Source organism: Manis javanica, chromosome 4 (genome assembly GCF_040802235.1).
Source record: "Manis javanica isolate MJ-LG chromosome 4, MJ_LKY, whole genome shotgun sequence".
Classification (NCBI taxonomy): Eukaryota; Metazoa; Chordata; class Mammalia; order Pholidota; family Manidae; genus Manis; species Manis javanica.
In genome coordinates, this window is record NC_133159.1 from 117,956,795 (window position 1) to 117,973,038 (window position 16,244).

The window sequence follows — 16,244 nt, forward strand, 5'->3', positions numbered from 1 at the left end:
GGACAGTAACACAAATCCCCATGAAGAAATAAATATCAGTAAATGATACTACATAGACAACAACATAAATGTATTTTTGTTTGTACCTCTTAGTCTTTTCCTATCTTATTTAAAAGACAACTTCATAAAGCAAAACTATAAAATTGTGTTGATGGGACTGTAATGTAATATACTTTGACAATAATGGCATGAGAAGAGGGAAAGGAATGGAGCTATACTGGAACAAAGATTGATATGCTATTAAAATTAAATGGCATTAATCTGAAATACATTGTTTTATGTGAAGATGTTTACTGTAATCCTCAGGGAAACAACTAAGATAACTCAAAAAAATATTGTGAAAGAAATAAGGGAAGCAAATGGTATACTCAGAAATATCTAATACAAAAGAAAGCAGAGGGGGAGGAAGAAAAAAACAAAAGGACATAAGACATACAGAAAACAAATAGCAAAATGGCAGACATAAACACTAAAATCAGTTATTAAATGAAAAGTAAATAGACTGAACACTTCAATCAACAGGCAGAGATTGGCAGAAGGGATGTCTCTTAAAGTGGTATGAATATATACTGTCTAACGAAGACATGCTTTAAATTCAAAGATACAAACAGACTGAATGTAAAGAATGGAAAAATATACTATATAAAAAGTACATAAAAAGAACTACTACTATGTATCAGACAAAATAGACAAAAATTATTAGTAGAAACAATATTTTATAATGATAAACCACTTTATGTACCAGTAAGCCATAACAAATTTAAGTATATTCACCTAACAAAAGAACTTCAAAATATAGAAAGCAAAACTCATAGATTGTAAGAGACAAAGAGACAATTCAACAACAATAGTTGGAATCTTCAATACCCTAGTTTCAACAATGGATAGAATAACAAGGCAGAAGATCAAAGAGGAAACAGAGGCTTTGAACAGTACTGTAAACAAACTAGATCTAGCAGACATCTGTAGAACACTGAGACACCCAATAACATACATTCTTTTCATGTGTCCATGGAATATTCTCCAAGATGACCAGGTGTTAGGTCACAAAACAGTTCTTAGTATATTTTAAAAGACTGAAATCATACAAAGTATCATTTCTGATCACAATGGAAAGAACAACAAATCAGTAAGAAAGAAAACTAGAAAATTCACAAATATGTAGAAATTAAACAAGACTCTTAAAAAACAACTAATATGTCAAAGAAGAAATTACAAGGGAATTTAGAAAATATCTTCAGAGAAATGCAAATGATCACTTTATACAAAAAACTTGTGGGATATAGTGAAAGCAGTGTTTGGTTGTAACTGAATAGCTGCAAATGCCTATATTAAAAAAAGAAGAAAACCATCAAGTCAATAACCCAAATATATATCTTATGGAATTAGAAGAGTGAACTAAATGTTTTTAAAGAGCAGAAGGAAATAAGAAAATTAGAATGGAGATAAAATAGAGAATTGAGAAAATCAACAAGAGCAAAAGTTGGTTCTTTGGAAAGATCACAAAAATCACAAACCCTTAGCTAGACTGACAGAAAAAGAGAGGACTCAAATGACTAAATCAGGAATGAAAAAGGAGACATTACTACTGATCTTACAGAAATAAAAGAATTATAAGGGAATACTATGAACAATTATATGCCAACAAATTAGATGACCTAGATGAATTGGACAGATTCCCAGAAAAACATAAACTACCAAAACTAACTCAGGAAGACATAGAAAATCTGAATAAATCTATAATACTTAAACTTCCCACATAAATGGCTTCACTGGTGAATTCCATCAAATTTCAAGAATTAACACCGTTCCTTCACTAACTCTTCCAAAAAATAGGAGGAAAAAATTCCCAACTTGTTCTATGAGACAAGTGCTAACAAAGAAAGACATCACAAGAACACTACAGATCAGTATCTCTTACAAATGTAGACACAAAATCCTCAACAAAATATTAGGAAATTGAATTGAGCAACAAATAAATGCAGTATATGCCATGGCCAATGGGATTTATCCAGGAATATGAAACTAATTTAACATCTGAAAATAAGTCAAGGTAATATAACATGTTAATAGTATAAAGAAAAAAACCACACAATTACCTTAATAGACTCAGAAAATGTATTTGAAAAAGCCCAACAAACTAGACAGAAGCAAATTTTATCAACATGACAAAGCTCATCTATGAAAAACTCAAATCTAACACCTTACTTAATGATGAATGGCCACATGCATTCCCCCAAGATCACAAACAAGACAAAGATGTCCTCTCTCTCCACTTTTATTCATGTACTGTAAGTTTTAGCAAGGGAAATTAGACAAGAAAAAGAAATACAAAGTATCCATATTTGGAAAGGAATAAGTAAGCTTTTATTTGCAAATGATATAATCTCTTTACAGATACATTATCTAGTACATAGAAAACTCTAAAGGTTCCACACACATACACATGCAAAAAAACCCTATTATAATTAAATAAATTAGTTCAGCAAGTTTCAGGATACAAGATTAATATACATAGGTCGGCTATTTATATATAGCAGCAATGAATATTCCAATATACATTTAAGAAAAAAATTGATTTAAAATAGCAAAAAGAACAAAACACTTAGGAATAAGTTTAACAAAAGATGTGCAAGAAATACACTGAAAACTACAAAACATTACTGAAAGGAACTGAAGAATACATAAATGGGAAGACATTCCATATTCTTTCTATTGGAAAATTTAATACAGTCAAAACAGCAATATTTCCCAAACTGACTGAGATTCAACATAAGCCCTCTGAAAATTCCATCTCGCTCATTTTGCAGAAATAGAAATGTTTAAAGTTATTATGAAAATATTGGTTCTACTCGAATTAAAATTAAACAAAGCTAGTTCAGTACTTAGGAACAGGATGCAGAATTTAAGGAAGAGACAGACAGAATTAATCTGCCAGGGATTCCCTCCATCAGAAGATCAAAAATAAACCATATGAATTATTACCATGTCAAAAATCATGGTACTTTCCTAAGGGTAATGATTCAAAGTCTGAAATAATGAATATTTTTATCTTACGTTAAAGTTTAAACTGTCATATGTTAAGGGATAATTTCAAGAATCACTGGTCCAGTACTACTTCAAAAAAACTATGTATACAATTGAATCTTAAATATATTTTTCTCATAAACATAAAGAAAAACTCAGTTTTACACAAAACATTTTGGGAATAAAAGCAACTTTCAAAGCATGATTTTCAAAAACTTATAAACAATTCTTAGAAAAAGGAGCTGAACTTCTACATAAAATTTTAAAAAACCATAATTCTCCTAAAAGTATAGCCAACATATATCAGATATTTACTTAAGTCATTAATGAGAGATCAGCTGCTTGACAAAGCTGGTTTAAAGGGCATACCAGAAAAGGGTATATATTGGCAGTAGAAAAAAGAATGCTGGAATAAGATCGCAAAATTAGATAGAAACCTGGTGAATGTCCTACAGAACAATAAAACCATATCTGTGGGTATTATCTTTTCTCCAAGGTAGAAATAATTTGCAATTTTTCAGTTTTCTACAAGTTGACATCTAACTTTGAGGATCTGGATATGAAAATAGTAAGTTATAAGTTAAACATAACCTCCTCTACTATGTCAGATGACCCTTAGGCTGGTTAGACAATGGTCTAATATGGTACTGAAAAAGCATATATTTATCTTTTCCTTTATTTCTAACTTTTAGGTAAATTCTTAACACAACTCATGAACTTCTGATTTTTGTATTTTCTGGAAAAATCAGGTGGATTCTGTAACCACAAATAAAAAAGTAAGCTTAACAAACATAATGAAATAAAAAACCTAAACCAATATAAACTCATCTTAATAAAATTTCCATTTCCACGGAATGGAATCTAAAAAATAAAACAAATGAACAAACAAAACAAAACAGAAACAGACTCACAGACATAAAATAATCTGGTGGTTGCTAGAGGGGAGAAAGATGATAGGGTGGGTAAAATAAGAGAGAGAAATTAAAAGGTATAAACTTCCAGTTATAAAATAGGTTTAAGACACAGGGATACAATGTACAACATAGGGAATATAGTTAATGACATATAATATGTAACAACTTTGTATGGTGATGGATGGTAATGAATAGTAGCTAGATTTATTGTGGTGATCACTTCAGAATGTATATAAATGTTGAATCCTTATGTTATATACTTGAACTAATGTAATATTGTATGCCAACTACACTTCAATTGAAAAAAAAAAGAATAATTTCCAGTGATGTTGATGTATTCTTGACAATTTTAATGGTACTGGGTCTTACAATTCAAAGCAAGAGTCAGATTATGTGATAAAGAATACTTTATTATTAGCAATTATGTTGTGTATCTGTCAAATTAGAGCTACCACAACTGAGAGAAATGAAATCTGTTAATCGATGCTACCAGGGGTTAGCATACCTATCACTGCAAGTCATTGTGACCTAGCAATGAACTGGGAACATTAAGAACTAGGGACAGTAAAGAGGCACTTCTCTTTATTCCCCTGAAATACAATGTTAAGAATTACCTTTACCAATTCTGGTTCTTCTGCCTGAAAGTGAAGATCTTCACCTGACCGGGAAACTTCAGGACTCTGAGGGGATACAGGATAAGACCACTCAGGGACAGGCTGCCTATGACCTACAGCAGAGCCTCAACCCGTCACCACCAGTCCACTGTGGATGTGGTGTATAGAGCATGACCTGGTTTACTGTTTTACATAGGGTTGAAATTAAGGTTTCATAGTAACATCCAATCATAATCTTCTTTGCCCTCATTTGAGATGATGACAGATACAAGAAGGAGAAAGTATAACTGCATGGTTTTTAAAGGCTTTTAACAAAGAACCTACCAAAACAAAAATTTATAACACGGGGCCCTCAGATGCTACATAATTAAAATTCACTTGGGGATGAAAACAATTTCTCAGAAAGTATTTATCTTGCTCAAGAATAATATTCAAAACCTACTAACACCATGCGTTTTCTACAGAGGAGGAAAATCCTTACAGCTCTGTGGGTGTGCAGGCACGTCTCAATAGTCATTCAGGAAATATTTCAGGGACCTCTCATGACATTTTCTCCCAAGTTTTATTAACTATATCCATACGAGGGCCTGATTTTACAAGTGAAATGAAATTTTACTATACCTTCTGTAGTATGCTTACTAATTTTTTATTTTGTGCCATTTTTAAAAATAGGTAATAAAATTATTTGAATTCCATTGAGAAAAGTGGTTATCTAAATTATCTCCTCCCAAGTTTTTATCTAAAAAAGTACAAATATTTGGCTTCCAGAAAATTAATAATGATATGAACCACAACCTCTGAGAATTAGGGATATTTGATCAGGCTAATACTAGACAAATATTTTGGATCTATTGATCAAGTGCAACATTTGGTTTTTATTTATCTTTTCAATGGTATGTTTTAAGGGCAATTTACATGTTATACATCTTGGCAACAAAGAATAAAATATCACTACTAGAGGCTATTATGGATCATTACTACAACAAATTATATTTTTCAGTACTGCCTTTCTTCTGAATCTATTTCCAAAAATCACTGCTAAAGCACAGCTTTTATCACATTAATACCCATCTCAAACAGATACACATTCATACAAATGTCTTCAGGAAAACATTAAAAGATTCACCTTAAATATCTAATTTCCAGTCCCAACTTTCATAACTTTCCACCTTGTATATCACTAGCTCACCCACTGTTCTCTACCTCAGCTTTGCCCTTAAACTCCCTTCTTACCTGAAGTACCTTACAAATACTTTATGACAATTTAAATCCTACATGTAATTGGGTACTACTAATCATCCAACTCACCATTAATTATCCCAACTATCTATGAGCTTTCCATGACCAATTTATGCCCAAACTAATGGCCCATTTCTTTCCTTACATAGCACTCCTCTATACATTATACTAAACAATTATCATTCACCTAAATAAATTAGGTAACTATTTCTTCTGTATTCCTTACCTCAATGAGACTGTAAGCTCCCTACAGCCAAGCACTGTGTCTTAAACATCTTCTTTCTCTCCATGTCATCTATTAAGCTTGATCACTTCTTAGTGGGTAGAAAAGGAGAGATCACTGAGGGTGGGCACAGGGGAATAGTCCCTATGAATTAAGAGGGGATGTGTGTACACATTTTTTCCAAAAATTTCCTGAACAAAATTTTCCAATTTAAAATATTCCACTCTATTACTCCTTAAATAACTGAAAATTTCTGGGAACAATACAAATTTAACATCAAAGGTAAATTTCCCAGAATGCCTATCATATTTAAAACTAGACCAGATAAGTTCTGAAATATCCTATTTGGTTCAGTATGTATAATGAATCTTCCTATAGATTACAAGCTTTACTATGATGAACCCAATTTTCACAGGTCAAATAATTTGATTCAGTTACCAGAAGGGGTGAGGTCCAGAAGTCACAAGGCTTCAGGAAAAAGAGACAAGCTCTCAAACCAAAACAAAGGTCAGTAACAGAAGAAACTCCAACCTACCAGAGGTCCAACGGAAAAAATCACAGCAGCCATAATCTCTTCTTCTGTGTTGCCCTCTCTGGAAAGAGGGGAGACCTGCAAAGACATATCTGAGAAAGAGAAATAAGCCATAAAAACCAGTCCTACCTTGGAAATCTCAGGCTCACCAAGTTGGAATCCTGACATTACAAGTTAACATGATTTTCCTAACAGATATAAGATTCTTCCTAACAGAAAAGAAGATTCTTGCTCCTAGCTGTTCTGAGATTTTAATATCATTAAATGTACTCACGGCTAGGAGGCCAAAGAGCTTTGAAATATTTTCTTATTTGATCTTCACATCAACTTATTGGGAATTATATTCCTGTTCCATACATGAAGAAATTGAGACTTAGAAAAATTGAACTATTCACCCAAGGTTATGCATTACTCCAAATCAGTCTATCATTGCCCACACCTTTTCCATTACATTAACTTGATGTGTGATATGAAAGAAAATAATTCAACCTTGTCACAATCACCTACTCATTAAAAAATGAAATTCTAAGAATTCTTTCTCCTATGTTTCCTGTGACGAGTCAATTTGCTAAAATTGTAGAGACCTCAACTTTATGTAAAGAGAACACTACAACTTCCACACTTAAAAGCTATTAGAAACCTTGACATGTCTAAATCTCATATTCAAACAGATCTTTATCTACCCTTTCCATCAGGCAAACCCAAATAAAAAGGAAGCAAGGATAACAATAAATATAAAAGAAAGTGGAATTAAATGCACAAAGCACTAAGCAGTAGTGTTTTTTAAAATTAAAGAAGGTATATGCTGCTTAATGTAATCATATTATTTGCCCTGTAGGGCAAAAATCTTGTTCAGGCACCCTGGGCAGCAAACTGCTTTTTCTACCTTGATTAAGGTTATGGCCTTGCTGATGCTAAGTTTGGTTCAAAAACAAGAATAGCGTGATGTTTGTAAACCTTCTTTTAGATGTGTAGCTGCAGAATGACAAATAACAGGGCAGTAACACAATGAGAATTGAGCTTCCCAGAGCCTGTGAAATTCTACTTTTTTAATGACAGTTTTCTAAGCAGTTCAACATTTTTACCACCCTGTAGGGCTTCTGGGGTCCAAAGGAACCTAAGCTGAATCTGTCCCTGCCTTAGTGGACAATTTGCCTCTAAGAGTCCACATTCAAGAGGTTTGTATTCAAACATGTAGTTTGAAGACCAGCAGCATCACCAAAGCTTATGAGAAATGCAAAATCTCAGGACCAACAACAGGACCTATGGGACCATAATCAGCCTTTTAATAAGATCCCTAGTTGATTCATATACACATATTAAAGTTTAAGACACACTGATCTAAAATAAATCAGTGCCAACAAACTGGACAATCTAGAAGAAATGGATAAATTCTTTGAACACACAACCTACCAGACCGAATTACAAAGAAACAGAAAATCTAACAGACCAAGTACTAATAAGAAGACTGAATCAGTAATAAAAAATACCCCAACAAACAAAAGTTCAAGTCCAGATGTCTTCACAGGAGGACTCTACCATTTAAACAAGAATTTAAATATACTAATCCTTCTCAAACTATTCCAAGAAATAGAAGAGGAGGGAAAATTCTAAACTCATTTTATGAGGCCAGCATTATCTTGATACCAAACCTAGGCAAGGTTATTATAAGAAAAAAAATTAGGGGCGATATCCCTGATGAGCACAGAAGCAAAAATCCCCAACAAAGTAGCAAACTGAATTCAACACTACATTAAAAGGATTATACACCAGGATCAAGTGGGATTTATTCCAGGGATTTAAGGATTGTTCAATACCTGCAAATCAATGTGATATAGCATATAACAAAATGAATTGTAAAAATCATGTATCATCTCAATAATGCAAAAAAAGCACTTGACAAAATTCAACATCTACTTATAACATAAACTCTCAACAAAATAGGTACAGAGGGAGAGTATCTCAACACAATAAAAACTAAACACAGTTAACATTATACTCAATGGTGGAAAGCTCAAAGCTTTCCCTTTAAGATCAGGAACAAAACAAGATGAGGATGCCCACTCTCACCACTTTAATTCAACACAGTATTAGAGGTCTGAGTCAGAACAATTAGGCAAGAAAAATAAAAGACACCCAAATTGGAAAGGAATAAGTAAAACTGTCACTATTTGAAGATGATATATACAGAAACCCCTAAAGACTGCCAAATAACTGTTAGAATTAATAAATGAGTTCAGTAAAGTTACAGGATACAAAGTCAATATACAAAAATCAGTTGTTTCTATACACTAATAATGAGCTATTTGAAAAAGAAATTAACAACCTCATTTACAATTATGTCCAAAATAATAAAATACCTAGGAATAAATTTAACCAAGGGGGTGAAAGACCTGTACACTGAAAATTATAGAGATGAAATGGAAATACATTCCATGCTCATGGATTGGAAGAGTACTACCAAAAGCAATCCATAGATCAATGCAATCCCTATCAGAATTCCAATGGCATTTTTCACACAAATAGAATAAATGATCCTGAAATTTGTATGGAATCACAAAAGACCCTGAAGAGCCAAAGCAATCTTGAGAAAGAAGAATGAAGGCATCACATTTCCTGATTACAAACTATATTACAAAGCACTATGGGATTGACATAAAACACATATAGGTCAATAGTACAGAGGAGAGAATCTGGAAATAGACCCATGCATATATATCAATTTATGACAAAGGAGCCAAGAATATGCAACAGGGAAATATACAAGGATAGTCTCTTCAATAAATAGTACTGGGAAAACTGGACAGTCACATGCAACAGAATGAAACTGGACCACTATCTTAAAAAAAATTAACTGAAAATGGATTAAACTCTTGAATTTAAGACCTGAAACCATAAAACTCCTAAAGGAAAACATAGGTGGTAAGCTTCTTGATATCAGTCTTGGCGATGATTTCTTCCTGGCTTTGACACCAAAACCCAAAACAAGTGAGTAGGACTGCATCAGGAAAATGAAAAAGTCACCTACAAAATGGGAGAAAATATTTGCACAAATCATATATCTGATAAGGGGTTACTATCCAAAATATGCAAAGAACTCATATAACTTATTAGCAAAAAACAAACTGATTTTAAAAAAAGGGCAGAGGATTTGAATATGTATTTTCTTCCAAAGAAGACACACAGATGGGCAACAGGTATAGGAAAACTCAACATCACTAATCATCAGGGAATGCAAACCAAAACCACGAGTTATCATCTCATACTTGTTACAATCACTATTTTCAGAAAAACAAGAAATAACAAATGTTGATGAGGATGTGGAGAAACTGTTGGTGGGAATGTAATTTGGTGCAGCCAGAATGGAAGAGTATGTAGGTTTCTCAAAAAATTCAAAAATGGAACTACCATATTTTCATTCAATTCCACTCCTGGGTATTTAACCAAAGCAAACAAAAACACTAACTCAAAAAGATATCTGCACCCCCATTTTCACTGCAGTATTATTTACAGTAGCCAAGACACAGAAGCAAATTACATGCTCATTAGTGGATGAATGGAGAACGAAAATGTGGTGATATACACACACACACAATGAAATATTATTCAGCCACAAAAGAGAAGGAAACCCTGCCATTTGTGACAACATGAATGGAACTTGAGGGAATTATGTTAAGTAAGTCAGACGGTGAAGTGAAAGACAAGCATGAGCTCACTTATGTGTGGAATCTAAACAAACAAATAAACAAAAGCATACCCAAACTCACAGTACAGAGAACAAACTGGTGGTTGTCAGAGGCAGGTGTACGTGTGTGTGGGGGTTGGGACACAAAGAAATGGGTGAAGGTGGTCAAAGGTACAAACTTCCAGTTATAAAATAAGTAAGTCTTGGGGTGGAATGTACAGTGTGGTGACTATAGTTAATAATCCTGTGTTGTATATTTGAAAGTTGCTGAGAGAGTAAATCTGAAAAGTTCTCATCATAAGAAAAAAATTTATAAGACATGTGGTGATGGATGTAAACTAGACTTATTGTGGTGATCACTTTGCAATATATATTTGCCAAATCACTATGCTGTACACCTGAAACTAATGTTATATGTCAATTACATCTTATTACATAAAAAATGATGTAATAAGTATCTTTGTGCGTGAAAAGAGAGAGAAAGAAAGCTCTTACTACAAAACATAGATAAATAAAATAGATCATCATTCTAGGATATTTGGGCCAAAGTTCATAATAATAAAGAAAAAGTGGAGACACCTAAATTTGGGATCAACACTGCCAATTTAAACACATAGGTTGATATGACAACATGTAGTAGGATCCATCAAAGTTGTGAAAAGAAGAAAAATAGCACTCAGAGTATAATAAAACAATGAATATGATTAACAGAAAAAGGCCATAAGTTCATGATGAGACAGAAAAGGTACAAATAGTAGTAAATAAGAAAATAGTTATCAGCAAATATGGGTTAACGGATTGGTAGCCATCAGAAAAATACAAAGATATGAGTCACGATGGCCAGATACATGACCGTCCACTAAACCCATCAGGAATGTCTAGGCACCATTTCCCATCCCCCGGCCCCTTCTTAAATGAGGACGTGGCCTTAACTGATTCTGAGTTTGATTTAAGAACCAGGGGTATCTGATGAACGATACTGTTTAAAACTAAATGGTACAGATTGTTCATATAAATTCCCCCAGAATGGTAGTATTAGCCTTGGGTCTAAAAGGGCAGTGATAGAGCAAGTTTTGAGTCTTTCAGAAACCCTACTTTGTACAAAAAGTTTTTACCAGCAGTTGCATGGCTGACCCCTTGATTAGGGACTTTGTTTTGATTAAACAGGTTGAATTTGCTCCTGCCCTGAATGGGCACCTTGCTTCCATAAGATTCAGTAGCTTTTGCTTAATAAACATAGCATAACTTAATTTAATCTTACAGTTTGTGCCAATCAGAAGCTCATCTGAAATAATACTTGCAGTAAACAACCACTATCTCCTGGAAAACAAGAATATATAAAGCGAGGCTGTTATAAATTCAAAGAACATTAGAGATAGAAATTAGATATGAGTATACTGAAATGTAAAGTCAAAAGTTATTTCCAAGCATTCATGGAACATTTGCTAAAATTAATCATACACCACAAAGATCAACAAACACAAAGAAAAATCTCAAAAAAAAAATTAAGTACTACATTCTCTAACCATGATACAATTACACAAATGTAAATGGAAGTCTGGAGGGAGAAAATAAAACAAACCTATCACCTGGAAATTAAAACAGACCCTCCCAAGTAGAGAGAACTTTAAAATGTAATTGCCAGTGAATTAGAAAATGAGAGTATTATAAATTAAAAACTCATGGGTTACTGCCAAAGTTTTATAGGGATTCAATTTGTATCCCAATACATTAAGTAACACAAGAATGAAAATATTATACATTCAACTAAAAAAGAAAAATAATTGAGTCACAAGGAATAAATAAAGGAAGAAACTAATGAAAAAGAAAACTTCAAACAAAAACAGCTGACAAAGGCAGAAGCTGATTCTCTAAATAATGAAATATACTAGCTACCAGCCAGTCAGAAAAGAAAAAATATCAATAAACCAAAAATAGAAACAAGGGGCTATAGCAGATAAACATCTTAAAACATAGGCCAATACAAATAAAATTGCCCAAAGAACATTTTTATTTAAAGATTTTCTAAAACTAACTCAAACCAGGGAACTTAAGTAGCCCAATGTAGCCGAGACTGACTGTTAACACCTTCCAATATCCAGACTCCCCTTCTACTTGAGAGAGGCTTGAAATCTCAGCTGGCCAGAAGGCCACCCAGCTAAAGACGCTTCCCCGCCTCCTTGCAGGCAGAGGTGTACCTGTCACTAAATTACAGCAAATGGGATCTGAGTAACAGAGGTGTATGCGACTTCCAGGTCACATCTCTCAAAAGGAGCTATTTGCCCCCCAGTTCTTCATCTCCCCTTCCAAAGAACTGGAATGTACAGTGTGACAGTGAGACAGCCTCTACCAGGACAACACTTGAGGAGGAGGTGGAGCAAAAAGATGGATGGAATATGAGTTTTATAAGACTTAATGGACCAGAGCTGCCTACTCCACCCACCCTCTTCACTGCCAGCCACCTACCAACTCAGACTTTCATGAGAAATAATTGTCTTGTTCAAACACTGGACTCAATTAAAACTGCAAAATTAATTTCCTAGCTAACAGAATGAACAATCATGAAAGAAAAGTTATCAGGTAAGCAACGGGGAACAGGATTTAGTTTAAGTCAAGAAAACATGTGAATATCTTAAGAATGTAGGTAAGTTTGTTCTATGACACTGAGGTTTCAGTAGGCACAACGAAAAGATTTTGATGAAGAGAAACAGTAAGTTGAAGAGGAAAAACAGTGTAGTGAGGTGATAAGACTTGGCTAAAGAAAGAATGATCTGAGAGGATTCCTATATTGAAGTCTCCAGGTTATCAATAAGTGGCTTTCCCTTATACTCATGTTTCTTTACCTCGTTTCAAGTCATGGATTCCTTTGCAAATCTAGTGAAAATGATGACTCTTCTCTTAAAATGGAGGATGCAAAAAGTTTACTAGGCGTGATATAAAAAGGAAATTCTTTGGCTCCATCCAAGATCTAAATTGGGTCTCCAGGTGTGAGGGCAGAAATCAACATTTTCAACAATTTTCAGGTTCTTACTTTGAAAAACACTGTTCTAAAGCTAACTCCTGAACCCCAAATTAAAGACTTCCTTACACATTTGAAAATCCAATGAAGTATGTTTTACCAAGAGGATTCTAGAGCACAGGCAAAGCTGTTGGCTCTGCATTAGTTCTCTCAGCTGAATTTCTGCTTCAAGCCTGGTATTTCTCCAACCAGTTCAGAAGCAACGCTTGAGGCAACTACAACCACAATTCAAAACGATTACAGCTGTGCTGACAAATATTAACAATGACTACGTGTCAATGCCAGTAGATCTTAACTTTTTGGTGTTACAGATCCATTTGACAGTCTGACCTTATCCACAGAATGTATGTGCATATATAGTGTTGCATATTATTTCTGGGAATTTTGAAAACTGACACCCCTGACACCTTACACTGACACTCAGGTCAAGAAATCCAGTTTTACCAGGTTGGAAGGAAAAAAATGGGCTAAGAAAGAATAAAACCTGTTTTTTTCCCTGAACACAAAAGCAGACCTACAAAGAGTGACTTAAGACATTTTCAATTCCAATGAACTACAGTAATGGCTCCCTGTATCTTTAAAACTTATTAAGAATGACCGGTGCCATTATTTTTTTTAATTTGCAGAGTAATCAACTCCCCCCCAACAATATTCCACACAGACAGTGCTAGTCAAGCAAGTTTAACACCAAACTGTGCAATAAACATCTTTATTTTATAACTAGAACAGTGCTAAACAATGCTATTTATTTATATTTCCCCATAATTCAATATATCTGGCTTGACCTCAACTGTGTAAAAATAATAGAGAAAAAGCTAATGAATAAGCCAAACCTCTACTGTGACCTCTGAGACCTGAACCTGTGACGTTTACCCTTCTTTCTACTTTTCTGTACTTTGCATCTAGACATATACATAGGAGTTCGGTATGTATAAAATTCCAGAGTGGCTCTCCACATCCCTCAGGTTCTAATCTTGTTTCGGCTACTGCGAACATGTGACTACAGGCAAGTCATTTGAGCACAAGAAATCAGTTACCAGCAAATGAGGCTAACTGCATTATATGTTTCTCCTTCACCTTCGACATCATGCAGAAGATATCTAGGCTATTTCCCCACAATTTTAATTTCCTAGATGTATTTTCGGTATGTTGACTTCACCCAAGCACTGTGTTCCCAAGCATGGCAAAGTATCAAAGACTTAAGGAGAAACCTCACTTGCTGTGGATCTTAAGCCGGTGCTGTTACTTTAAGATAATGAAGGGACCTTGTCCGTGCTGAGAACGCCATGGGCCAGTTCAGCATTTCCCAGCCAAAGCACTGACACCGTTGCCAGGTCAGGGACAGACCCGGTGACTGTAAAGTGATTATTTGAAATGCTGTAAAATGAGCCTGCAAGGAAAAGCGCCTCGGTTACCTAAAGACAGGAGACCATCCACCTGTCGGTCACCAGATGTGAAACCTGGTTCTATCCTTGCCGGTTCAAGGCCAGGACCGAGATCCTCCCTCCTGCAGCCTCGCCTTTTCCCCGTAACTGCTCTTCTCGTCCACGCCGGGGTCCCCCTCCTCCCTCCACCAAAGGCGTGGGGCTGGGAAGACTGGCTTGGTCCGGTCGGGGGGCCGGTGCGCCCTAGTCGAACCCCTGGCGTAGGCCCCGCGCCCGGAGCTCCCCAATCCCAGCGCTGGGGGGCTCGCAGCCAGCGGCACCGGCCACCCCCAGAGCCAGGCCGGGGAGAGACTGAGCCGACCTCCAGGCAGGAGGAAGAGCCCCAATCGCTCTCGGGTGGGCGGGTCAGGCCTGGGACAGGGGCTCTGGAGAGAGCGGCCACGCCCCGGACACCGCCTGGAGCCCAGCGCCGAGGGAAGGGTGGTGCGGCACCGGGGCTCGGGTCCCAGACGACGAGTACCTGGAGGCCAAAGTGAGGACACTGGGCGCTCGCAGAGGAGGGCGGGAAGGCTTCCAGCAATGGCGCGGGTTACGCGGGCTGGCCGCCAGGCTCGTCAGTGCGCCTGTGCAGGCGGGGCGTTGGAACTACACTGCCCAGAATCCTCAGCGCGCAGCCTTTCCTCACCCCTCTCTTTTTCTTTGTATTTATGAAAGAATTGGCTACGTATATCGAGTTTGGGTGACCATAAAAACCCAATCAACTTGAACAAACTTGGATTGAGAGGCCACGACTATGTGTCAAGCACTAGCGACACCAAAAATGGATGGCCCAACCCTTAACTTGGAATATTTGTGTGACTAAGGGAATAAAGCTATTGAAAGAACAGATAGGCCTCTGGTACTTTGCTTAAAACCCCGGACGCCGGTGGAGTTGGTAATTGGGAGTGCACCTTTGGTTGTCTTTCAATCAAGTTCTTGACGGATAAATCGATAATGCCTTCATTATAATTTCTGGATCTTTGAACCGGAGCTGCCTGCTCTAACTCATCTAAGTAATATATTCTTGACAGCAGATCAAACAGAATCGTTAAGGACTCTGCAGCTGTGTCTTTCCAATTGGTTTCAGTGCTAGGCAAGTTCGCTGTGGATTCAGTGTGACCAAAGAAATGACAGTAAAACATTCTTGGGGTGAAAGGGCTTATTAACCGGTTTCTCCAGGCGGTAGGTTGAGCACTAACGTTCCTGCCTCCGCACAGAGCACTGGGCCGAGGTCTCTCTATAGTGCAATAATAGCGTATTGCCTAGGGTGTGTAAGCAGTAGCCTAGCAACAGGCCAGTTACATCACCAAGGGGTTTAAGTTCAGTGAGGATCCTGGCCATAGGAACCCCAACTTCCCCACAAGCTGCTTCCCTCAATGATGAGCTGGCTTCCTCTCTAACCCATTCCTGCTCTGTGTGCCTTGGCTTCTCTGCTGCCTTGATTGTGTGCGACTCACACAGGAAGCTTGGTGAGATGAACCCTGTAGAACTGGGCTCTTGGGAGCTCAGAGAACCACTGGAAACCTTTGGGGAAGTGTTGTTATGGGCTATTTGTTCTTCTCTGTCC

General features: G+C 36.2%; 1 protein-coding gene across 19 annotated transcripts in view; it reads right to left on the minus strand.

The window, feature by feature from the left end:
- Window positions 1-15,328, minus strand: part of ZNF624 (zinc finger protein 624) — a 46,458-nt gene extending 31,130 nt beyond the window's left edge. Inside the window, exons 1-4 of one of the 19 annotated variants that reach the window (XM_037013392.2) lie at window positions 15,159-15,325; window positions 6,553-6,627; window positions 6,021-6,108; window positions 4,556-4,621 (exon numbers count right to left, since the gene is read on the minus strand). Coding sequence is in view for 6 of the 19 variants with exons in the window: in XM_037013326.2 (XP_036869221.1) it covers window positions 4,556-4,621; window positions 6,553-6,717 (231 nt within the window). In the remaining 13 variants the exon portion in view is untranslated. The other 18 variants (XM_073234751.1, XM_037013409.2, XM_037013380.2 and 15 more) reach the window with 18 other exon arrangements.
- Window positions 15,329-16,244: the final 916 nt, after the last annotated feature.